This window comes from Kryptolebias marmoratus, linkage group LG20 (genome assembly GCF_001649575.2).
Source record: "Kryptolebias marmoratus isolate JLee-2015 linkage group LG20, ASM164957v2, whole genome shotgun sequence".
Taxonomy (NCBI): domain Eukaryota; kingdom Metazoa; phylum Chordata; class Actinopteri; order Cyprinodontiformes; family Rivulidae; genus Kryptolebias; species Kryptolebias marmoratus.
This window is the reverse complement of record NC_051449.1, coordinates 18,437,064-18,462,798: the sequence shown is the minus strand read 5'-3', so window position 1 is coordinate 18,462,798 and position 25,735 is coordinate 18,437,064. Positions and strand designations below refer to the sequence as shown.

The 25,735-nt window shown below is 40.2% G+C and overlaps 1 protein-coding gene across 1 annotated transcript; it reads right to left on the bottom strand.

Moving 5' to 3' along the window:
- Nucleotides 1-497: 497 nt before the first annotated feature.
- col6a1 (collagen, type VI, alpha 1) lies at nt 498-25,391 on the bottom strand. The gene is made up of 35 exons (XM_017420877.3): nt 25,088-25,391; nt 24,362-24,491; nt 23,820-24,020; nt 23,584-23,743; nt 21,625-21,738; nt 21,508-21,528; nt 21,019-21,039; nt 20,877-20,921; nt 20,733-20,786; nt 20,548-20,592; nt 19,212-19,238; nt 19,093-19,119; nt 18,919-18,963; nt 18,776-18,829; nt 16,602-16,664; nt 16,457-16,519; nt 16,330-16,383; nt 16,202-16,237; nt 16,050-16,112; nt 15,766-15,828; nt 14,848-14,910; nt 13,528-13,590; nt 13,390-13,440; nt 13,257-13,292; nt 12,931-12,993; nt 9,149-9,214; nt 6,843-6,878; nt 6,483-6,519; nt 6,270-6,278; nt 5,855-5,988; nt 5,381-5,478; nt 4,385-4,571; nt 3,131-3,302; nt 3,004-3,033; nt 498-2,526 (listed from the first exon to the last, which is right to left on the bottom strand). The coding sequence occupies exons 1-35, from the start codon at nt 25,170-25,172 to the stop codon at nt 1,919-1,921; spliced, it is 3,024 nt and encodes a 1,007-aa protein (XP_017276366.1). The 5' UTR covers nt 25,173-25,391; the 3' UTR covers nt 498-1,918.
- Nucleotides 25,392-25,735: the final 344 nt, after the last annotated feature.

Sequence of the window (25,735 nt, the reverse complement as noted above, 5' to 3'; positions counted from 1 at the left end):
AAAATGTTAGCTGTCTATGAGGCATCCTCACTCACGGTTTTGACTGTTGGATGCTCCAGCAACTGCCTGATAACACTAACTTACAAAGCCCTACCAGGGTCATGGGTACAAAGTTAATTACACGAGTGTCTGTGTGCAGCTTTATTATGTTTTCAGTTTAGCTGAGGAAACAGACAGAAAAAAGACCAGGTTTTCATTCTGTCATTTCAACAGATCAACTGGAAACATGCATGTTTGTCTAATTAAATTGAGCTCTTATGGCCTCAACATTTTATTTTCTTTGTTTCTATTTCTACTATCACGCCCCTCATGATGCTGCCACTTATGCCTTTTGGTGCTCATTATAGACGTGCCAGCTCCTTGCAAATCAAATCATTTATAAACCAACCACTGGTCTGCATGTGGAACAAATTACAAATCCTTCTGGACCGGACCTTTCCTTCAAAGCTGCAGCTCGTAAGTTTGTGAATGCATAAACAAAAGTGAGCAGAGACACGTTGGTGTAACAACCTTTATTGAAAGCGCTCTTACAACACTACAGAGGCTGTGTTCCCTCAGTTAAAAAAATATCTTCTCAAAGAACATACACTGAGAATAATAGCACCACAGATGAAAACAACACTTCAGTATTTCTCTTAGCCGCTCTGGGCAACACATCAGGTGAAGCCTGTTAGGGATTTACTGTAAAAGCTATGTGGTGGCTCATGAGCTCCTTGAGAACTTTTAACCATGACAGACATTTTCCTAAATTACCGATGGAAGGTAAATATGTGTGTGTTAGTGTGAGTCCATGTTTCCATGTTCGGATGAAGCTTCTCTGCTGCACAAACAACAAAAAACAGGCTTCTGCCATCGTACCCCCAGCAAAACCAGTTACAGAACGATTGCCGAAGTTTTCACAGATGTTCGTTCATATGATGTAACCACACACACACACACACACACACACCAGATATCCACACAGACTCACACATGTTGAGTCCAGCTGGTTTCATTGGTGTCAGGTGAAATATTTGTGGAATTACTTCAAAGTCTGCCTGATTGCCACATCCTGTTTTCCCTGTTGTGCTGGAGATCTAATAGTCTTGAAATAAAGTTGGCTGAGAGCATTAATCAAATCAGTAACACATTGGCATTATCCCATAATTTGCTTTCCAACATGCTCCATGCTGACAAAACTTAAAGTGATAAACCAGTTAGGAACCAGTTCTCTGCTCATACTAGTGCAGGGAGAAGTGTATGTTTCTATGTTCACTTGATTTAAACTTGAACTTATTCGCATTGATGTAGGACAACACGTCCGATGCCACTTTAAGGAGTACTAAGAGCTATAAAATGGATCCACGTTAAACCAAAAAACAGCAGGAACTCTGGTCCTGGAGAGACAAAAATGTGACGCTTCAGGGAGTTTCTCTCAGTGCTCACTGTTTGGAAGAAGAACGTTAAAGCTGAGTTTGACACAGAAAGGCAGAGTACCTGAGAGGAAATCAGTCCAGATAAAAAAAATGGAAAAAAAAAAATTTGTGCAGCCGTTACAGGATCTCTCCAGGATCTCTCCAGGATCAAAGTTCGCTGCTTGGAAGTAAGACTTTTTTACTATTAATTTTACCACAAAGGCAAACATACAGGATGTCCTGTTTGTTTACTGTCACACAGTATGTAAAAATAGCTGATTTTAATGAGCAAATTCACAGGGTTGTGGTTGGATAGAGTCTGAAATGTTCTGCCTTGGAGGATCAATTTAAAGTAAAAGAGCTGTTCAGTAAAAATATTTACATTTATTGGTCACACAATCTTTTGTAACTTTGTGACATTTCCTCTTTCTTTGTCAGACGTACTTGAACACTGTAAATGGGTGAGACTGAATATTTATAATGGAACTAAAAAACTAAAACACGTTGGTCCTTTTTGTTGACATTTAGGGCAAAGAGACCCTGCGGGTGACGGTTTGGTGGAAGACCCCGCGGAGCAGAGAGGGGTAGTCTGCGATGCGGAACAGGTGGCGCTGAGCGTAGGAGATGTCGTCCTGCCGCCCCCTGCTCACCAGCATGCGGAGGTTGGCCTCGCTGACCTGGCTGCCAGCTGAGATGACGAAGAGCTCGATCCCGGCGTCTGACACCTCACGAACTCGTTTCTCCAGAAGGGCATCGGTGACTCTCTGAGACCGGCCGTCAGAGAACAGCACTATCTTCTTCCGGCCCGAGGAAGACGCATCACCACGACCACGGAAACTGCTGACGCCAAATCCGAGAGCCTCTACAACGTCGGTGCCGTCGTTTTGGAAGGCTGCTTCTTCGATTTTAGAATGCAGCAAGGTCAAATTGTTGGTAAGTGCCTGCTCCATCAGAGGACGCCGGCTGTATTGGGCCACGCTCACTCTAACTCTGACACTTTCCTTTCTCTCGGCTGTGAGGAAACGTTCGGCTAAGCGTTGGACGAAGGTCTTGCTTATCTCAAAGTTCTTATGGCCCACACTGGCTGAGCTGTCCATCATCACCAAAATGTCGGTAGCTTCAGCGAAAGAGACTGCAACACAAAAACAACCAAATAAATGCCCAAAGAACATCTGACAAAAGCTCTATTCAGTGAATCCAATCAGCAGAGCAACAAGATGCAACAGAACTGAAGAAGCATTTAGACCAGGGGTGGCTAACCCTGGTCCTCGAGGGCCACCATCCTGCATGTTTTACTTGTTTCTCTGCTCCAACACACCTGATTTTAATCAATTGGTGATTAACAGGCTTCTGCAGAACAAGAAGAGGTCATTTAACCACTGAATCAGGTGTGTTGGAGCAGGGAAACAAGGAAAACATGCAGGATAGTGGCCCTCCAGGACCAGGATTGGCCACCCCCGATTTAGACAATGATTCAGACTTTACAAGCAGATTGGCTGCTCGTTTCATGTTTTATTACCTAAAACATTTCAGTCAAAATTCAAACAAAAACACTTCTCGACATTTAATTAGAAATTAGAAACTAAATATTGAAAAAAAAAACACTTACTTGGACATTTGTAGTCTGGGCATTTCTTCTCTGCAAGACAAAATGACAGAAGATAAATCAGTTCAACTGGACTTTGTATGAAATGTCAAACAAACTGCGTGAGCGTATTTGAGTAGCTGCTGCGTACCTTGACAGATCTTGGCTGTGAGATTCCGAAGGAAATTGTCATCCAGCAGCTCAGCAAAGTTCTCCAGTACAAAAGAAAATCCTGGTTTGGTGTCAGACTCACACGTCACAGCCTGAAGCTGCTCCTTGTTGGGCTGGCGGCCTGAGTAGTCCTTAACTCCTAAACCCCCCACCTGGAGACGAGGCACAAGAGTTTCAGGTTAACAGATAAAGTTTGTGTGAAACTATCATATGCAGGGTAGCAAAAGTATTCAGCGCAACACCTCTAAGTAGTAAAGAACCACCACCCAAGCAAGAGACAGCATGAAGACCATGGAGCTCTCCACACAGGTCAGAGACAAAGTTGTGAGGAAGTACAGGTCAGGGTTGGGTTAGAAGTAGAATATTCCAAAACCAGAACATCCTGCAGAGCTCCATTACATCCATTATTAGAAAATACAAAGATGATGTAAGCACACCAACACTGGCAAAAAAGGGTCGTCCACCAAAACTCACGGACCAGGTAAGGAGGGCATTAACAGGAGAAACATTCAGGAGCCTGAAGATAACCCTGATGGAGCTGCAGCTCCTCTGCAGAGATGGGAGGATCTGTCCATAGGAGCACTATGAGCTGCACAGAGCTGGGCTTCATGGAGGAGTGGACAGGAACAAGACATCACTTAAGAAAAATATATAAAGAAAGACATCAATTTGGCCATCAGTTACAAAGCCATGTCTGGAGCATGGTGGTGACAGCATCATGCAGTGGGGCTGTCTTTCCTTGGCAAGGACTGGGGAAGAGTTGGAGGAAAGATATATAAAGGTCTAGAGATTTGAGACTGGGACAGAAGTCCACCTTCCAGGAGGACAATGACCCTGAACCAATTGCTGAAGCAGCACTCCACTGGTTTAAAGAGAAAAATCTGAATGTCCTGGAATGCTCCAATCAAAGCCCAGACCTCAATCCAGCTGAGAATCTCTGGTATGATTTGAAAATTGGACACAAGGAGCACCCATCCAACCCAAAGGAGCTGCAGCAGTTTGATGGCCCAAAACCACGGAGATGAACTAAAAGAAAGGTGGTGGCTGAAATTATTTAAAACATTTTTTTCCCCCATTGAACCTAATCTGAAGTATTTTTGTAGCATTTTTACCAACAATCAAAATAGAAATCCAATAAAATCCCAGGTTGAAAGGCAACAAAATAGAAAGAGATGACTCAAATATTGAAAACCTTTGCAACGCACTGTGTGCAGTGAAGACAGACTGCACTCACCACAAGGTCTTTCCCACAGAGCGCATTGAGGTTAGCTTTGTCTCTGTCAATATCAGAGCGTCCATCAGTGAGAACGAGAACAACTTTGTTGTCTTTCTTCATGTCTTTTAGCGTTTCTTTCAGAGAGAATTCAAGGGCCTCGGCTGTGTAAGTGGCCTCAGCCAGCCAGCGCAAGTCTTTCACCGCCCTGTACAAACACACAGAAAAACACAAACACGCACATGAGACAAGGAAAATATGAGGAACTTTACCAAAGTGGAAAGCTTTCTTTAGACATAACTGATCTGGATTGACACAGTATATCTGTTAAAAAGGATCCTTTTAGTTATTAGCTTATAGACTTTTCATGAGAGCTGTCAGATATTTAAATGTTTTGTAGCTTTAGTGATGTTTTACACTAAGTAGGTTTAAAAAGAAAAAGCAGAAATGAAGCTTTTCTGTTCATTTGAACAAAAACAGCTTAAATTAAAGACAGCATTCCTTGAAGGATAACATATCACCCAACGTGATGTTTTAGTTTTAAGCTAAGATCATCTCAGGTTGAGACATTTTAGAGGTGTAGCTGTTTTGGTTAAACCTTGAAAATAACCTCATGTGCAATCTTCTGATATGTCACGTGATCTGTTAGTGTTTGGAGTACGTGTTGGGAATGACTCTCAGCTACCACCACACCAAATTTTAGCTCAGTATCTTTAGGTTTCACTGAGGTGTAGCCACTTTTCTGTAGGCTAAGTCTGATTAGCTGCAGTGGCCATGTTGAAACGAGTTGACTCCAAGAGTTAATCAGTTGTAGTTTTACAGCCAATCATTACTGCCTGAGTTTTTCATTAAAATTTGTTCGGTGATTCATGAGATATTTTGGTAACAGACACACACACACCCACACACAGGCAAAAACATAACCTTCTGCCTTCGCCTTTTGGTGGTGGACGATAATAACAAGCTAGAACGGTAAAACAGGCAAGCATGACTCCTGTTGAATGTTTGTGAACTCACTGTTTAAAGTCAGCGAGGGTACTGGTGAGTTTCACAACTTCCTGGGCTTTGGATCCACTGTACTGGACCACACTCACCGTGGACTGGTTAGCTGCAAACTGAAAAGGAAAAAAAACAGCACGGTGAGTTTGCCTTTTCAGTCTGCGTGTCACATAAGCACGTTTTGCCCTGTCAACATTTCTGCGTCCCACCCATTCCGATTAACTACATCCAAATTGGAGGAGTGGAGTCATAGGAGAGCCAGATGAGCACGATCCAAAAGTCAACATCTTTAATTCACCCTTTTCTATTTTGAGGTCTGATCTCGAGGCGAGCGTTTGGTAACACCTCTGTAAAACAGTCCTGGTGGAGTTTGAGAAAAACACTCCACGAAGGTCAAATAACTGTCATCCCGCAGAGGCTGGGCAGGGATGGATAAGTATGAACGCAATGTTGTCAAATGCCAAAACAGTATAAATTCAAGAGAGACGTTACCTTGACTTGGTGGTTTTTAATCAGTCTGTCAATAACTGTGACGATAAAGTCTTTGGCGAGGGCAAAGTTTGTGGCACCGATACTCTCTGAGCTGTCCACGATGAACGCCAAGTCCACAGGTGCACACTTGCACTCTGAAGAAACAAAATACACACACTCACACATTAAAGGCCTAGACCTTGAAGGACTGCATATTGCCCGCCACCTTTCATGTCTTAGTTTTAGACTTATGTTGAGAGTATAGCTGTTCTGACCTATGATCGACTGCACACAATACCACAAGATCTCACACTTAAAGTATGTGTTGTGAATGACTCTCAGCTACTACCACATCAAATCTGAGCTCAAAATTAGCGATCAAAATTAAAATGGCCACAGAGTGTAAGTAATTTAGAAAAAAAGACTCCAAACTTACCACAACAAGCTGGAAAGTGGTTCAAAGAGGATGAAAAGAAAAACACAAGTCAACGTTAATCAACTGGGAAGATGAAAACATAACGCAACACAACCTGAGCAACCTGCCTCAGTTTTAAATGACATGTTTAACTTAAAGCCGCAGAGTTGAAAAGGGCAAAACGATGAAGTATACGTATGGCTCGATTACTCTGAGTTAAAGGGTTTAACTCACAGCAGAGCTTCATGATGATATCCAGAATTTCACATTCCTGTGGAGAGAGGTGGAGTTCAGATAACAGTATGGTATAATGCACTGTTACAGCACATACTATTAAAACACAAAACACCAGCAAAGGGAAAACGAAACCAGGACAACAATGACATTTTACTCAGAGGTTTGTGAAATCCGACGGGTTTTAGGGTTCAGGAAATTAAACTGGGGGCTTGGATTGAACGTGCGCTATCGGTTTCACATTCATAAGAAGCTCAGGCTCAAGGGGAAATTAGATGTGGGGTCCTCTGACATCTGGTCTTCCGACTGAAACGAGGGCAGAAGTTCACAAGGAACGAGCAGATTTTATTTTATACTCACATCAGATCCTGGAGGTCCAGGCGGTCCAACAGGACCCTAAAGAAAGACAGAATAAAGTAAATGGAGATTCTTCCTGATAAAATGTTCGTGTTTGTCTTTTTTTTTTTTTTTTAACAAAAATGTGTTTGGTTTGACTTCAAGATGACAGCCAGTTGTAGAGGAGTTCTTGTGTTTGAAGCCGAATAAAAACAGGAGGGGGTTCTTTGGAAAATCATTATCCCTTCGACGGAAAAACCAGATTCCCACATTAACTGAACCCACATCCACACCCACTGACACGTGCGCGCCGCTATCTTTCTGCAACAGCATCAGAATCTTCCTAAAATTCATGGCAACAGCTTTTTTTTTCACTTTGTTGCATGACAACCATCTGTTTTGTTTTAGCACACATTAAAACTCAGTTAAAGAGCATTCTTTTCTGTGACAAACACACCAGCTAATCGTGCAAACACACACACACACACACACACACACACAGAATGAGTGTGGGAAAGACGAAGTAAAAAGAGAGACAGCTGCTAATTTTAGAGGAAAGAAACTGTCTCGAGAACATATGATGCAAACCGTTTAGAGAAAAATATGCAGAAAAGGCACCAGCCAAATGGGAAGCAGAGAAAGGGAGGGAGATAAAAGAAGAAAAAAGACCAAAAAATTAAAGTTTGATTAACGGTTTGCCTTAGAAAAGATGCCTTTCACACAGCACTACAGTTAGATCAGTGTAGTAAAGGTTTTTTCCACATCACTACAAGCCTTACTCGTTATCTGATTAAAACAAATGGGAAACACATTTTCTTTCTGAATTCAGTGAGTCACATTCACAGACGTCACCTTTCAATGTCTCGGTAATTTGTCAGTCTTGGTTTTCAGTGAAATGAACTACCGGTTACTCAGTTGCTGCCCTGAAACCAGCAGAAACTCCTACCCTACAGGTAAAAAGTCCCAGTCATTCGGGTCATGGTAACCCCAAGTGCATGTTGGAAAAGTAGCCAAAAATAAGAGCGATGTTCTCTTTAACCACTTGGCTGAAACCACTGTGACATTCATGTTGGTTTGAAGCTTGCTAATGGAAAACATTGACTTTATTTTTTGGACTATTACCATAATGACACTCTGCAAGACCATTGGTTAACACTCAGCAATAACTCAACGCAGCCACGCCCTCAGTCTTGCAAAATTTGAAACCCAAGTACATTTTAAACTCATTAGCTAGACAGAAATTAATCTTGATTGAGACTGCGGGTAAAACAAGTTAGCTACAAAAACCCCAAACCAGTTTTATTGATCATGGGTTAACAAATTAATCTCTTGCTCATTCATGAGGACTGAGGCAGTTTTAGAGTCAGCTCCAAGGGTCTCTTTTAGGATCTCCAGTTTTTTAAACAATTGTTACATTTTTCAGAACTATACATTTCAACTGAGTAAAAATCCATCATTAAGAGCGAATACTTCCAGGAGCAGACCAAAACCAATATCTAAGTAAACATATATTTTTTCAATAAAACAAACGCATGGCCACAATATTCCTTCAGCCTGTATCTCACTGGGCTGCTACTGTTGGAGACACAAAATTGCGGGACGCTACATGAATTTTTACATGGAGTCTCCCTGATTTGGTGCTTACAACACCAACATTTGAGCCAGAATCAGCCAGGAGTTTGCATACACATCACTTGAATTATTTTGCATCAATTTGATTACAAAGTGTCTTAATTAAGTCTCAATGTGTTCACATTTTATTCTCAATATAATTGCGGTTTTGTTGCGCTCACAGGGTTGCCCGGAATATTAGATTCTCTTTCGTGTCTCCAATGAGTCACAATTTATTTTGCTAGGTTGCTAACCCCTCTTAAGGATCTTACATTTCTCATATTTTCTGACTCATGGAAAAAAAAAACCTGAGAATGGTGGGTGGTTTGGAGACGCCTTCAATGACTCTGTGACTATTTTGAGAGACAGTTTGTCCTGCAAATTTTAAGAACATGTTCAAAACTGCAGAGACGTGACAGTGAGGTACTGCAGCTAGCAGGTAAAGTTTTGGATATAAAATACAATTATTACTTTATTCTGACGATAATGACTTTTTTTTAGGTTTAATAACAGCAGAGCAGTTCTTCAGCTGTGGACAAATATGTGTAGACAGGTGGTTTCATCTCTGATTCCAGCTGAACATTTATATCAAACCTGACAAAGATGCTAACTGTGTTTGTGTGTGTGTGGACAGCAGTCTCTCCATCATCTGATCTTGCAGAAGAAGCTTCAGCCCAAACACATGCAAACACTCAGAATCCGTTTCACAGTAGTCTTACCGGATTGCCCTCAGGCCCTCTGTGACCTTTGGCCCCTTTAAGTCCAGGAGGCCCTGGTTGGTTGTTCTGTGAAGAGAAGCACAATGAAGATCAAAGAAAAGCATCTCCTTTTTTTCAATAACAGCAACAAAACAGTTACAGTCTGTACTGATGAGCAACAGAGCTCTTCACCACATGACAGTTTTGTTTCCATGCAGACGTGGAGAAGTTTATCATGACTGCAGGAAAATGACCACCATTATTTCTTTGTGATGCAGATTGAGATTGATGAAAACATCTCTACTGACAGCATAGACCAGACTGCAACAAAACTTTAAGGTGGGAGCTCAGTTATCAGCATTAAACATGGCTCTGTGCCGGAAAAATGCAATGAGCAATAAATTTACCCCCCCAAAAAAAGAAGAAAAGAAAAATCTGGATACAGTTTTGTGCACAGCTGAGCATAAACGTTTATGACATGGTACTAGAGCGTGGAGAGCTTTACTTATTTTTCTAGGGTTTAATAGGAACAAAACATAAATTCAAACAGGAGAGCTATGCCAACAATTTTGTTAAAAAAAAACAAACAAAAAAACCTGACATCAAAGCCAATAAAAAGAAAACTGAATTCATGTTGTGTCTTTTAAGCAACAAATGCTGGCTGTACACTGAATAAAGTTTGTTGACGACATTAGGTTATTTGCTGTCTAAAAAGGATATATTGCAGCTGGAAGATGCTCCAGAAGAAGAGAAAGTTGGATGAGCGATCATATGTTTACAGATATGTGTCAAAACATTAACTGCATTTACTTGCCTTCTTTATTAAAAAGTTTGCCTTTCAGAGAGATATCGTATCACAAGATTAAAACAAATAATACAAAAGAGCCAAAGCAGCTGCAGACGAAGAGAGCTGCCAAAAATGACTGCAGCTGCTGCAGCTGCTGATCTTTCTTGGATTATTGTGTGGACTGCAGAAACTGAAAAAAAACTATTAAAGAAAACTATCCCATCTCTTAAATGTGTGTCCCCTCTTTGAAGAAATGGTCGTATTTTGGTTTAAGAGCGATAGCAAACTGAGTGAATGGTAATCACTACCAGGCAAAATAAACCAAATACACCATCTCCATCTCTGCAAGGCCCCCGAATCCTTGCTGCTCTTTGATCTGTGCTGAGAGCAGACTCAGACCAGAAAACTGTCGACTGCAGCGGACAGATATGGAGGAGGAGATAGACAGAAGGTAATCCCAACCACCTGGCTGTAAACACACACCGAGTCAGTGTCAGCCTTGAATAATAACACACACACACAGACATATATCTGTCTGTTTCACACAACACATGTTTCCATTTACTCCACATTCTCAGCTTCGGCCAAGGTGATGTAAAGAACATGGACTACTTCATCCACAGTTACACACAAACAACCCTTCTGACCTGGATTTTATGGCATCATACGTGACGACCTTCAGCCAGACAGGACTATTAGTCAAATCATTTTCAACTGGTCTATGTTAGCTGAAGTTAACTGGTAGAAAAGTCAGAGGATCTGCCCCTACCTTCATCTTCTTCAACACACCCTGGTCTTTAAGCTCATGTCCCCTCTAGCCAGCAAAAGCCTGTACTATGTGGAAATTTTTAACCATTTCTATTAAACTTATAGTGTAAACTTTAGCAAACAGCAAGGGAAATGTCTTCAAAGGATTATAACTAGCTACATGAATCAAACAGATTCTTTAAAGGAGTGAACAAAAGTACGAATGGCAGGGAATCTTGAGAAAGAGACATGAAAAAAGAAGCCTCTGGAGATAGGAATTCATCTTTTCTCCTCTGAGACAGAAAAAGGGCATCGAATAATGCACTTTTAATAAAGGTCTCATTCAGACAGAGCAGTAGCAGTGGAAAAATGAGTAAGTGCCATGTTTGAGGTCCTTGTTTACCATTAAACCAGAAACACAATCCACTGGTTTGTTGGCAGAGAATGGCACCCTTTCCATGTTTTAGCCTAGCTCAGTCAAAAGACAAAACCAGCTGAACAACGCTTTATGAAATAAAATGAGTTGTATTTCATTATTTTTTTTAAACTAAAACCACAGCTTTTGCCTTGTACATGATTTGGTTGAATTATTCTAGCACAAAATGCAAACTGGTGAGTTTTAGAGGTACTGGCTGTTTCATGCTAAAGGATCACACACTGATATGTGGGTGGTGCCTACAGTTTTGTATTTACTTTGCAAAAACTAAAACAAACAAACAAATTAAAGTTTAAGACTAAGATCATCTTAAATTGAGAAATAATAGAGCTGTAGCTGTTTTAGTCAAATCGTAAAAGTAACATTGTGCGTAAACTCATGCAATGTCGTGAGATTTCATTCTCAGAGTAGTGTATGTGTTGTTAGTAACCCTCAGCTATTACCACATCAAATTTTAGCTCAATGTCTGTAAAACTGACTGAGCTGTAGCCTTTTTTGTGTTGGCTAATGTGGATTAGCTGTAGCAGCCATCTTGAATTGGATTTACTTCAAAAGTTAATTGGTTGTAGTTGTGTGTTCAGTTTCAATAAAATCTGTTCAACGCTTCATAGGACGTTTTGGTAACAGACAAACAGGGTTGACTCAGACAGTTAAAGTTAAAGGTTTAAGCAAACACTTTTACCATCAGAAGTTTTTAAAACGTGTTTAATGTAGAATAAAATATCCAGCAACTGAACAGAAAATTGAAAGACAACCCTCGCACAAGGAGTAGCACTTAGAGTATGTGTTGAGGAGGACTCTTAGGTACAATCGCACCAAAATTTAAGTCAAGATCAGTAAAACTAACTGAGTAAGAGCCATTTCTGTATTTTCCAAGGTGTGTTGGCCATCTTGAATTGGGTTGGCTTCAAAACTTAACCAGCTATTGATATACATACAAAGATTACTTTCTGCAAATTTCATTAAATTTGGTAAAGAGTTCATGTAATGTTCTGGTAATAGATAGACACACAGGAAAATATTATTGTTAAACTTTGCCTTTCAGCAGCGGGCGATAATTACTTAATAGGACAATAGTTCACAAGGGTCATGTGGTGAACTATCTAATCCTGACCGGTACTACAAGACTACAAAAGCCTTGATAAAGTGTAAACTGCTGTAAATCTAAAGCTTTGAGGGCGACAGCTGTAGAGAGAAGGGCAGAGCTCTGCCGATGTACAAAAGAGAAAAACTGCAAACATGCAGACGTGTTTATGTCATGACAGAGAAAGCTGGGAAATGTAAAAATTTAATGTAAACATGTTCGGGTTGAATGTGCCGTTAAGATGTTAAAACTGCAACACTATGATACACACACACACAAACACACACACACAGTACTACAGTCCCCTCATGGTTTGTGCTCATTTCCTGGTATCCTTGACAACAACATATACACAGCTGCATCAGCTCAAATCCTTCTTCCCCAGTGGTACACACACACAAACACACTCACACAAATTGTGTTCAGTTGTAGTTAAAAGATTTCCAGCTGTAAAACAGGAGGAGTGTGGAAGCAAGATGGATGGACATAAAAGATTAAAAACACACAAAAAAAGTCAAGAGAAAGAATAAAAAGTATATCCAAAAGGCTAAAGGCAAATTAAAAACCAAAGATTTAAAGTTTTCACATTTATTATTTTAAATCATATAAATTACTGACAAAACAAAATATGCTTTTGTGCTCGTAAGTCAAAAATTGCGACACATCCTGTAAGATTCATCTGCCAACTCAGGATAAGAAGAGATCAAGAGCGAGCAGCAACTCCAGAAAGAAAAAAAGTTAAGACTCACATCAGCGCCTGGCTCTCCGGGCTCTCCGTCATCTCCTTTGGGTCCGGGAGTTCCTTTGCCACCCTGAGGGTCACGCAGCAAATGTTCAGGGGTCACAGGCGAACATCGGCGTGATAATTCATTTCAAACCGCTGCCACTTCAAGCAAGGTCATTATCAGTGGTGTAAAACGCTAAACACCAATAAATCCCAGGGAATTCCTCCCAGTCTGATGAAAGTCACTTATCAACTCCTAATAAAACACTTTTAGCATCAGAAGTTTCTAAAATGTGTTTAATGCAGAATAAAATATCCAGCGACTGAACCGATAATTAAAAGAAAACCCACCGGCTCACCGGGATCTCCACGGGGCCCAGGGTAACCCTGAAAACACACACACACACAAACAGTGAGAAATGTTCAGGAAGGATTTATTTATATATTCAAAATCCACAAGAAATTAACGAGCTACAGCACAGACCTGAAAACCTGGACAGCCGGCTGTGCCATTCCCTTGGACACCATCATCTCCCTGAAATAAAAAAAGGGTCCTCATGTCAGGATTTCTGATGAACGGCTCACATCTGTCTCTGCTCGCCTCCCTGTCTCCATCACTCACCCTCGGCCCCATTGGGCCTCTGTCTCCTGGAGATCCTTTGATTCCTCTCGGTCCTTTGGCGCCCTTCGGGATGAGAGAAAGATTAAAAACTAAATTTAGCACATTCTTGAGAGTGAGAATATAAATTATGATCTGAACCACTAGAGCCTCTGTTTTTATTGTATATATATATATATATATATATATATATATATATTATTCTGGATGAGAAACATCATCACCAGGGTTGAGATTAAGGTTAGAAAAACAGCTTTACAACAAGAAGTCAGCTGAAACTGATGTTACTGAACCTGAAACTAAGAGCAGGGTGTCTGACATTAAATCATTAAAAATATCATGTTCCTTTAATTTCCAGTTCCGTGTTGTTCCAATGAAGCTACAAACAGGATGGAAAGGATTAACTTCTGTTTACATCTTTAAAACTAATATATTAAACTACCAGGCAACCAGGCTGTGTGTTAATGAGTGCTGAGTAACTTTAGCAGCTTCATGAATGAGAATATTAACAGTTTCAGATGATTAATGACTAATGTCACTGTGACACAGATGACATGGTAGTAATTGCTTTTTTATGGCAGCTGATGTGACTTTTTGTACCATGTTTTTATGATTCTGAAGCAAAGAATACTGTCTAAGACTGCAACATAGCTTTTTGTTTGTCATTTTCTTTTCTTTTTTTATCCTCTGAGGCTTGTCCATTTAAGATCAAAAGATCAGCCAAATGAAACAAATGATCGTCTCTTTCCTCTCCAATCTGAGGCAGATTGTGAAGTTAAAGTAATAACTCAGACCCTTCCAAGTGAGGTTCTGTGAAAAGGTTATGAAGAGTAAATATCTGCTGCAGATCGCTCTTTGAATGACCTCAATTTGGAGAAAGAGAGTTTAACTCTGACCAGACCGATGAGCTAACAGCTCGTCTGAGTGCTGCTTAAAACAACTCCACTCCCAACAAGTAGAGCTTCAGGTTTAAAAAGATTTATAAAGTAGCATTTGCAAAAAACACTATGAACTTTCTGAGACTGGAGTTATTTATGTCAGAAGCGATCCACTTTGGTCTTAGTGTCACTCAGACTCGCTGTTAGCTCATCAATCTGGACGGATTTAAACTCTATTTTTTCCCAAACTAAGGTTGTACAAAGGGCTATCTACAACATGTAAGAATTTAATTGTTCAGAACCTTTTTTACAGAGCCCCATTAAAAAATAAACTTGACCTATTCCTTTAAACAAGATCACTTATTTTAACAGAATAATTATAAAACATGATTTAGGATTTTAAAGGAATTTGAGCGTCTAATTAGACATTTTTCTCTGGACTCACCTCTGATCCCAGTGAACCTTCATCTCCTCTGTAGCCAGGAGGTCCAGGCTTTCCAGGCTCGCCCTGGAAAACACGGGTAATGAGGTGCATTTAAAACACCTAATGAATAAAACTGGAAAATGGCATCACAACAGACCAAAAACAAACATTTAACGCAAGGAGTCAACTGAGTTTTTAACAAAGGTTCATTATTTGTATTGCATTGTAGCTTGAGTGAAGAAATTAAATAAAAAAAGTAAATGTATGACAATATTTATGACAACATTTAATAATAGTGACTCCAGGGAGTTTTTGTATTCCTAAAATTATAGTTAATAAGAGGAGCACACTCTGAGTGTGAAATAGTTTTTACAGAGTAAGGCATGGGCCCAGTCTGTCAGATATTCCACGTTTTAATGCCTGGTTCTTACTGATGAGAAAAGGAGCCATAGTCCAAAGCACAAAAGAACCATTGAAAAGTTCTGACATCACGGACGTTAGCTAACGCCTGTAACGTATTATTATTATTACACTGACTGGTGCCTCATTAAGAAAACCAAACTGAGGCTTTGGCTCGAGCAGGTGGAGAGAAGAACTGAGTCAGAGGGGAAAGAGTGAGTGTTCCCACTATGTGTGAACGCTGAGAACGAGAAATGGGAGCTTTAGGAAGGAGGAGTGGGCAGCACTCTGGGGCAACGGCCAAATTTGCCTCTGTTTAAGCGTCGGCTCGGTGTGATCCCCCCTCGGCATGAAATATGGATGCACAAACGCTCAAACGTGCATTTGCACAAGGAAACTCCCATCGCCAAGTGGAAAAAGAAAAGGAAAGGAATAAAAAAACAGAGTGGTGGGCGGTTTATAGCGACAGTCTAACAAACAGTGCATGCAGCTCCTGTGTGTGTGTTTGTTTATGCTTTGAGTGTGTGAATTGTGTCTTACAGGTTCTCCGTTGGGGCCAGTTGTCCCCTCCCTCCCCTGGTCTCCGCGTGTTCCGGGGTCCCCCTGGCAAGAGAACGAGAACAAATGAGTAAAGTGTCCTAACGGCAAGTAAAGAACAGAGAGCCAAGATTTAAACAGAGTTAGATCAGCACATGAGGAGAGTCCACAAATATTATGAGTTCCATTAAGGTCAGTGTGGCGGCGGCTGACTCATGAGCCAAACTGCTTTTTCTGTGAATTTCTGAGGAAGAGAAGCTGGAATCGTCTCTCTTATCATCACTTACTGGTTCTCCTCTTGCACCTCTGTTTCCACGGGAACCTTGCTCGCCCTTCTCACCGATTTGTCCCTGCAAAGGATGTCAGAGATGTTAGCACATAATCTGGCAGTTCCATCACACAAACATTATAAATTAAAGTCAATATTAATTCTATTCACTCTCTCGCCGGGTCTCCCATCTGCTCCAGGTGGTCCCTGAAACACACACGTATACAGGGTTTAAAAAGGTGCTTTTAAAAGTCATGAACTTCTTTTTTCTGTTGTTGTCCAGAAGTGTTTTCACATACATCGTCACCACGCTCTCCTTTGTCTCCATCAGCTCCACGAGGGCCCGGTTCACCCTGTAACAACGCAGATAGTTAAATGCACGTAACAGCACCTGCTCTGTCTTTTGTCGAGTTTCTCTTTGCTTACCCTAGGGCCCAGGGGCCCATAGTTTCCGGGACGTCCTGGTTCACCATTTTTTCCAGGGTCTCCCTGAAAAAAGCAAAAAGAACTTTAAAAGAAATCAACCGAACGGAAACGTAAGATCTTTATGTCACAAGTTTTTATAACTCACTTTTTCTCCTTTCTGTCCATAAGGGCCAGGGTCCCCCTTCGGTCCAGACTCTCCCTGCTGACCCTGCAGACACGCAGCACAGATATGCTTTCAGTACACAATGATCACAAGCAGTCAAAGCCAAAACCATCTGCTGTACTTGTATGCTCATATAAGCTCATGTGAGAGTTTGGTTACAGTATGAATATGGCTTCATCTAAACAGTCCGACAGAAGAGAATGTAAACAAGTCGTGACTAAAGAGCTGAGAGCCCCTGTGTGCCTGTCTCCTGGGCTACAGGCAGGGCGTGATGCTGGTCCGGTACATTCCTGAACAAGCAATTGTGGCTAATGGCTAATTTGTAAACAAACAAGCCGGAGCCTCAGGCGGATATGGAAGTGGCTTGTCTGGGTGTGATAATCAGTAAAAGGAACGCCACAACAGCAACATCTACTAACCCTGACATATTTAACTGTCTGTGCTTCTGCACTCCATCAAACCTGGTAATGTCATAAGAACTAACGCTTAATTAACGTGTTGCTTTTTTTTTTTTGTTGTTATCCAATATGCAGGTACTTTCCAAATTCTTTTAAAGCAAAGGTTCAGATCTATTGAAGTGGAGTTCTGTGGAAATGATATGAAAAGTTAATATTATTTAACACCTGTTGTTGATACCTTTCTGAATGACCTCAGTTTGGAAAAATAAAATATAACTGATGAGCTAATGTCTCGCCTGAGCAGGACCAAAAACAAAATGGACAACTGCTATCTTAAAACAACCCCAGCCTTGGCTAATTTGGAAGAAATATTTTGATATTTCTGAAGAAAGTGCTCCAACGCTTAGCTGCTGCCGCCACTATTTGCTCTTGCAAATAACCAAAACATTATATCAAGTCAAATGTATTTATGTAGCATATTTAAAAAACAACTGCTACTAGCCAAAGTGCTCTACATAAAATAGTAAGAAGATAACAAAACACAAGAGACCAAAAAAAAAAAAACTATTAAAGAAAATAAGACATACAATAAAATGAAGAACAATAAAACATTAAAATGATGCAGAAATGTCAACTCTGATGATGTATTAATGAGTGGCTTAATGAGTACAGATGTGTTTTAGGATGAGATTTAAAGACATTGAGAGTTGGAGCTGATATGTAGGGGGAGTTTGTTCCACAGTTTAAGAACTACAGATGAGACTGATCACCTCTGAGGACCAACCTGGACCTCGGGACAACTGGAAGCAAATTATCATTCGATCTAAAGGAGCTGTAGGGCACATAAAGCTGCAGGAGGTCAGACAGATATACAGGAGCCTGCCCATTCAGGGACTTTTACATCAACAATAAAACTTTAAAATCAATTCTATAACAAACAGGGAACCAATGAAGGGAAGCCAGCACCGGGGTGATATGTTCACTCCTTCTTCTTCGTATTAGAAGACGAGCTGCAGCGTTTTGAACCAGCAGTGGTGAGAGGTCGGCCTGGCTAAAAACCAATATACAGGGAATTACAGTAATCCAGCTGGGATGTAATAAAAGCACGAATCAATCCTTTAACACCATTAAAATTCAATGTAAATAGTTGTGGAATGCTACACTGATGTTGATATAAAAGTTGATAAAACAGCTATGAAACTTGAGATTGAAGTGGATGTTGGTCTTCACTCAAAATACACATTAGCTTCAATCTCATCAGACCTAAACTCTGTTTCACCCAACTGAGGCCGTTCAGTGAGCCATCTACAACAGGTAAGATATTATTTGTTCATAACCTTTTCACAGAACCCCACTTCAGAAGATCTGAACTATCGTTTTGACTGATAATTTCTATAAAGACATTTAATCATCAAGTCGAACTGAGATGATGCTTTCACTCTTATTGTGATAGCTCAAAATCTGTCACACTAAAATGCACATAGCTTAAAAACATAAACTAAAACGTTTGTTTACAAAACAATTTAAATCAAAATGATCCTACTTAAACAAGTATCCTTCAGTTAAAGAGTTATCCAATTTAATCTTCTCTGGATATCTTGGCATATGCAGGTATTCAAGATTAAAGCATTTATCAGCAGATACATGTGACGTGCTAATAATAAAATATTGTGAATCATCTTTAGGCTACAAATCAAACTGTGTGGAATGGGTGTATTAATGAGTGGAGCTCAGGTCAGCTCGATTAGTAAAACTCACATCAGATCCAGGAGAACCTTTACAGCCTGAAAGCCCAGGGAAACCAGATTCACCCTGAGAAGAAGAAAGATCAGAAACACATGCTGAAACACATTTAACAGAGAAACAAAAAGCACGATCCGTGCTGTTTTTGCTCTTCTCACCTTGCGTCCATCAATTCCATCTATCCCTCTTTGACCTTTGTCGCCCTGAGGAGGTACAGATCAACAAGACAGAAGAAAAGTTAATAAAACAAAAATAAAGATAACAAAAGTATCTAAAATCTAGATTTTAGTACAAAAACCCCAATGAAGATTAAATATTAGAGAACATCTCACCTTGAAGCCTTTGTGTCCTCTTTCTCCCTGCAGAGCAACAAAAGACACACCATGAATTTTACAGAATGCAACATAATCGGAATATTGCAGGATTGTAGACATTTTGGGCGTGATATTACCTTCTCTCCTCTGGGACCACGATCTCCCTGAAAGCAGAAGTACACAGTTTATTTTATCATCACAACATGAAGAATGATGGTCAGTGATAAGGTGGATAAGATCTGTTCAGGATTCATTTAATTAGACTTACAAGACATCTCCACGGTGTTTCAGTAGATTTCATAAAAATCAGTCATTAACTTACTCTACCCAGAACGAATATCTCTCAGCAGAACTCCCGACTACTAGGAAATAAATTATTGCAGAAAATGCTTCCAAAGATGAACTCGAGAGTCGATCATATCATTCCTAAAGGAGCGTTTAGAGTAAAAGCAAAGTGAACTATGCAGGCAGCGCAATTTAATCTAGAAACAATTAAAGCTTGGAGACAGATGTGTTTTTGAGTTGGGTGAGGTGAGTACACATGTATGTATACATGTATACATGAAAACTCATCCATATGACTATAAAAACTGTGATGTTTTGTTTCATCTTAGCAGCACTGAGAGAGAGAGGATCTGTAATGGAGGACAAACTGAGCACAGCTGGGTTCTTCAAACTCTGACGTTTACCAGCTGTTTTCTGGTAAATCAGAACTACAAAAACGAGCAAGCGTGAAGAAAAGTAAGCAAACCAGCAGAACATGAAACTATGTATTAATATGTACTCGTTAAAGTTAGTTATCGGTTGTACTTCACCAAGAACCAGCTTACTACTCTACTAACATGAGCTTCTTCAGTTGTTCTAAATGTTAGTGCATCTGGGTTTCCTAGTATACAGCAGGCCTGTCTTCAGGGGTTTTAACCATTTTTGACAACTTCAGCAGTTTATGGTTTTGTTTGTTTCTTCTCAGAGAAGATCAGTCACAGAAAGTGCAAAGGACTTTCACCCAGAGTTTGATCTGAATACACCTTCTGTATAAACTGAGGTTTGCAACCTTTACAAGCAGAAGAGTCATTTCTGTTCCTTCTCCTCCTAAATATAAACATGTGTCCAGAGCCACAAAAAAGCTATTTGAAGATTGAAATAAAGATGAAAACTGGAATAATGCAACTCATTATGTTTAGTAAAACAAACTTTGTTGCATTCTAAAATTAAAAAACTTGAATAAACTGTTGAAATTTATCAGGATTTTTACATTTTAGGACAAAGGAAAAGACAAAACTTTTACAAAGAGGGGGAGAGACATTTTGTTTATACCATCTTTGATTATGTTTAAAACAGAATTGTTGCCTGCTGCTTGTTTAGACTTGGTGTCACCAGTTTAATGATGATAAATGCTGATCTGTTAATTCTAAATCTTCTTGTCCTTACATTTTCTTTTCCATAAATCAAATTAATTAAATTGCACTCTACCTTCATTCCACTGTAGCCAACTGGACCAGGATCACCAACGCTGCCCTGTAACAAAAAAAACCCAAAACAGACACATTAGCTCACTTGATAGGCAAAACAAATCCAAGAATATGAGGTGACTACTCTGTCTTTTTGCAACTATATTAGCAGGTTGGAGAAGCTGTTTTTGGGTGGATGGCACTTACCACGTCACCAATATCTCCTTTCTCTCCTGGCATCCCTGGTCGACCCATCTCTCCCTAAAGATGGATTAAAACATAATAAGTTTACATTGCTTCAGAGGGGGTTATAGAGTTTGGTAATTTCCGTTGTCTTGATAGGCATCCAACCTTGGCACCACTGTCTCCATCTGGTCCTTTTGGCCCTCCAGGAGCCTGCAGCACAAACAACAAAATGATGATAATTTCTCCTAGACCAACAACCACTGAATTTGTGTTAGCTTCAAGATAAACAACACATTACGGTACTTACATTGCAGTCAAAGGAGCAGCACTGCAAAAACAAAAGAGAAATGTTAAAGCATTCAAAGTGTTTGTGTAAAACATCAAAAGCAAATCTGCAAAACATGTTGAATACCTAAAAAAAAATCATCTGTTACTAAAAGTATGTAGAAAAGAAGCCCAAACAGTTGTTATCTGGTCTATCTTAATGAGCTTATGTCATTATTTCAACTCTTTTTCTATTTCCTCAGCAACTATTTCCTGTTTTCTTAAAGTGGGAGAGTTTAGCAGAGTTTGGACCTCAGTGGACTAAATCAGTTTTAAAAACTAATCCAAAAGCAGACTCTTTTAACGTGCTAATTACAGGCCACTTCAGTCAGATTTACTACTTGAAGACTTAGCCTCAGCAGCCACAATATCATGAAAATGTCTTGTGGATAAATCTGCTTTTCAGTTGTTACAAAGAGCTGGTCCACAACAATGTGCTTTAATGTTGTGCAGAAACAGAAAAAACACATACCACATCCTTTGTCTCGTTTGTCTGTAACAAAAAAAAGAAAGACAGAAAAAAATGGTTAGTATTTAATCCACTAATTCAAATATACTGTAAAGTGTAAAGAGAGGAAAAGATACACACAATCATATCGATGATGGTTCGGATGGTTTTGATCTTGGTGGATCTGGTGTTGTCTGCAGCAGTGAAGTTCTGTCTGTAGTTGTGGTCTGTGGCGATGAGCGACAGCCTGGTGTCCTGGTGAGATCAGAAACACAAACATTCATACCTTCATATCTGAAAAAAAGGTGCCTCAGAGGTATCTGTCTATTTCAAAGTGTGATTTTGGCTTATCCTGCAAAGATGAGCGGGATTCTACTCAGCTTATCTGTTCAGTCTTGACTTTAGTTTTGAGTATTAGTTCCTGTTTATTTTATAATAATTTATTTCCATATTAGTGTTCATGAGTTTTACATCTCTTTTCTTGTTGAAAGCAAATGTAGTTTTAATTCACTTTCACTTCCACTGATTTACATATTTTATTCAGATTTTCTTTGTATTTATTTCAGTACTTTTTTCAGGATTTTATTTATTTATTTACAGTTTTTTATCATTCTAAAATTCACCGTTGTTGTTTCCTCAGTTCCTTCAGTCCCTTCATAATATGGTCATAAATGTTTATTCCCTTTATGGTTGATTACTGTTCAAACCTTTTTTGCTTAGTAGTTGTGGGTTTGTTCCCTTATTTGTTTTTTTTTTTACTTTTCTACTGTTACACTTTGCTGTATGAACAGTGCTTTATAAATAAAGTTTGGCTGTTTGGATGCTTTCAAACGGGTTGGGCTAGTTGAGGTTGGTTGGTTAGGTCAGGCTGGGTCATGGTTGGGCACGGATGGGTTGGGATGGTTGGTTAGTGAGTTGAGTTGGTCGGATGGGTTGGATTGGGTTTGTTGGTCGGTTAGTAGGTCAGTTTGATTGGTTGGATGGGTTGGGTGAGTTGGTGGGTTGGTAGTTGGATGGTTGGTTGGATCAGTTTGGGTTGTGTTGGCTGATTGGTTGGTTGGTTAACTGGTTTGTTGATTAATTAATTAGTTGATTGCTTAAGGTTTGATTTAGGTTAGTTTGTTGATACTTCTTGTTGTCAACATTAGAACTGACTTGCTAAACAGGTAAATTTATCACCCATCATTATATTAACCACAGAATTTATGCAGTGAAAATCTACACACTTTATATCTTTAAAACTGTCATCTGAGTCCTGTACATATCTCAGTTTGTAAATTAGACTGACAAATGTGAGTGGTGATCATTGTTTTACTTTATCTAGCTTCATGCACTTCTTAGTTTGGTCCCATCATTGACGTTTCTTCACGTTTATTAACAATTAACAAGATTTAATGGGGTATGTTTTTGGCATACCCTTCGGCTCAGTTCACAATGTCAGCAGATAAATGAGTGCTTTTATTTTAAGGTGGTTGATTATGAATTGAGAAATGGTTGTACGATTAGTGGTCAAAACTGCATTTCAGAGTTTAAAGTTTGATATATTCATATGGCCACAGCAGACTGAGATTTCCAAAAAATGTGAATAATAACCATCAACCTATTGATTCTTTGTCTACATCCACTTATTCCTGTAGATGGTGGGAGGTGGCTGGAGTCTGTGGAGGTTAACATAAACCCTCACCAGATCACCACAGAGCAGACCTTCCACAAGGTAAAGGCCCTGATTAACCTGCATTGTTCTAAATCAGTTTTATTCTGCATTGCATGTCCTTGTGTTTGTTTAATGCATTTGTGCATTTCAGACTTAAGTCATACAAGAATTTCAAATAGAGACCAAATTAATCTTTGTTATGTTTGAATTTTTACATCTCTATAAAACAGAAATTTAAACATATAAAATTGCCTTAGAATTGGGCTAAGCATTTAAATAAATTTAAATGAAGCAAAAAAAAAAAAAGTAAATAAAAATAACATCTGTAGGTACAAGTTAACATTTCATGAAATGTTGAATATTCAAATAGAACATGTTAATTAAGGACTGATTTGTGTGTGTGTCCTGTACGTGTGTAGTCTCAGGAACCTGTGTGTGTTTTGTACCTCCTGGTCAGGTGAGATGGCCACGGCGAACACTTTAACCCCGTGCTGCCGGGCTTCGTTAGCAGCCTCCTGCACTCCTCCACATGGCTCTTTGTACCCAGTGATGGGATGGCCATCAGTCACAACCACAATGTACTTGTTCTCGTGGTAGTGGGACCCCCTGCATGAAGGTAGACACTCAGATATGACCACTGCAACCTCAGCTAACACTGCGGTCCTGCATGAGTATTAATTACCCAATGAGCAGCTCTGCCAGACCCCTCTTGATGGCACAGTCAGTGTAAGTGCCCTTGCCGATGTAGTTGATGCCATCAATGGCAGTCTTCAGGGCCTGGCGCTCGGTGTTCATGTTAGTTAGTTCTCGAACAAGGATGACTTCGTCACTGTAGTGCAGCGCTCCTGAGTTCCACATCAGGATGCGGTCGCATTCGTGCCGCCTGGAAAACAGAAACACAGCATTAACAAACACCCTGGTACGGAAAGGTCACTCAAATAATGGACATTTGTCAAACACCATTAGGCAAACATATATCAATTAAACTAGCATAGAGATGTTAATATAATATGACACCACATTAGCTGCACTGTCAACATCAGTGATGGGCGTGGTCAAATATGTCGCACCTGTGACCACATCCAGCAGTGACGCCACATGTCGTCACTACAGAAAGATGAAACTTTCATTCAAATTGGCCTTCAGAATATAAGTAGAGTATCTCAATTCTTATTTCTTCTGTCACTACATGAGACTGTGTTCGTGTGTGTGTGTTTGTCTTACATCTCACGGAGTTCATCTATGAAGCGTTTGGTGAAATCCTTGATCTGGTCAATATAAAAGTTGGGAGGTTTCTGCCTGAGGGCGACACTCTCAGATGTGTCCAGCACAAAGAAAAGGTCAACAGGACAGTCTGTTCACGAAGCAAACAAACATCAATCAGTGAAAATTTCAGCTGGAACAACAAAATGTAAATATACTTGCACAAAAACCAATAATCCATCCAATTCATGCAGTCAGAACCAGTGGTAATGGTACAGGTATCACAGCACAGGAGGCCCACAGGCCATTAAAATAAGGTGGCTTAGAGCATCACAATAAATAACATGAAGATAATTTATCACATACAGATATTTTATGATAAATAAAGTCAGCTCTCCTGATTGGTTGCCCTTATCAAATCATCTACAGTTCATCTGTTTTGCTTATTGCCAGCAGTTGTCACTTTGGTATTACTTTATGGCCTTCAGGCCCGCAGGAGTTGATCATCACAGGCCTGTTTATTGCAGGACAGAATTCTGCCTACATTTCAATTTCAGATTTTGCATTTTTGCAGCTATTGTGTCAGGCTACGCATGCAAGGAAAAGCCCATACACAAGGAAACCGAAAATCTGATCTTAAAACAAGGCTGAAATCAGTGATCCCAGTCGATTTACACGCAACACTGTGTCATAAACACCAAAACACAAGAACAAGAACTTGGAGCAAGTTGTTTCCGACGAACTTACCCGCAAAGCTGGCTCTTTGGACCGTCGTCTGCGCTGCAGCCACGAACGCGCACAGGAGCGCAAGGAGACCTCTGAGAGTCTCCATGACTGGACTGTGAACAAAATCACCCCGAATATCAAATCATACGACACCCTGGTACCCTAAAAAAAACAATCCCCGAACCTCCCGGGCCCCTTGGGTCGCGCAACTTCTCCGCTAATTTCAGCAAACTTTTGGAGACCCCCAGCGCCCCGCCGCAGTTTGTCCGAAGCGAGAACCGGAGCGCGCAGAGGAGGACCAGAGCGCACGGAGAGAGAGAGAGAGGGAGGAGGAGGAGGGGAAGGAGAAGGAGGAGGGGTTCACGCGGCTTTCTCTGAGGAGGAGGGTGAGCGCGCACGGGACGAAGGTTAACGCAAAATCTGAGATGTGCACGCTGCCCTTAAAAGGGGATCCACAAAACATGCATGAGCTGATGGTTCAGATGTGGAGCTTCTAGCAGCTGTGTTGGGATGAAGATCATGTACACATTGCTTCTGACTGTTTTATTAGTCTCAGCATAAGAAGAAACATGCACGTTTCTTGCAGAAAATCGAGAAAGGCAAGGCTGGGGGGAAAAATAGGTTCAGTGTTTGATGAAAAGCAGCTGACAAACATCATGGAAACATTTT

Coding starts and splice junctions, on each gene's coding strand:
- col6a1 (XM_017420877.3), bottom strand. CDS start 25,172: ATGGAGACTCTCAGAGGTCTCCTTGCGCTCCTGTGCGCGTTCGTGGCT. Junction 21,529..21,624: donor GAACCATCATCGATATGATT/GTGTGTATCTTT, acceptor TTTTTGTTACAG/ACAAACGAGACAAAGGATGT. Junction 4,572..5,380: donor ACCCTCGCTGACTTTAAACA/GTGAGTTCACAA, acceptor GTGTTTGTACAG/GGCGGTGAAAGACTTGCGCT.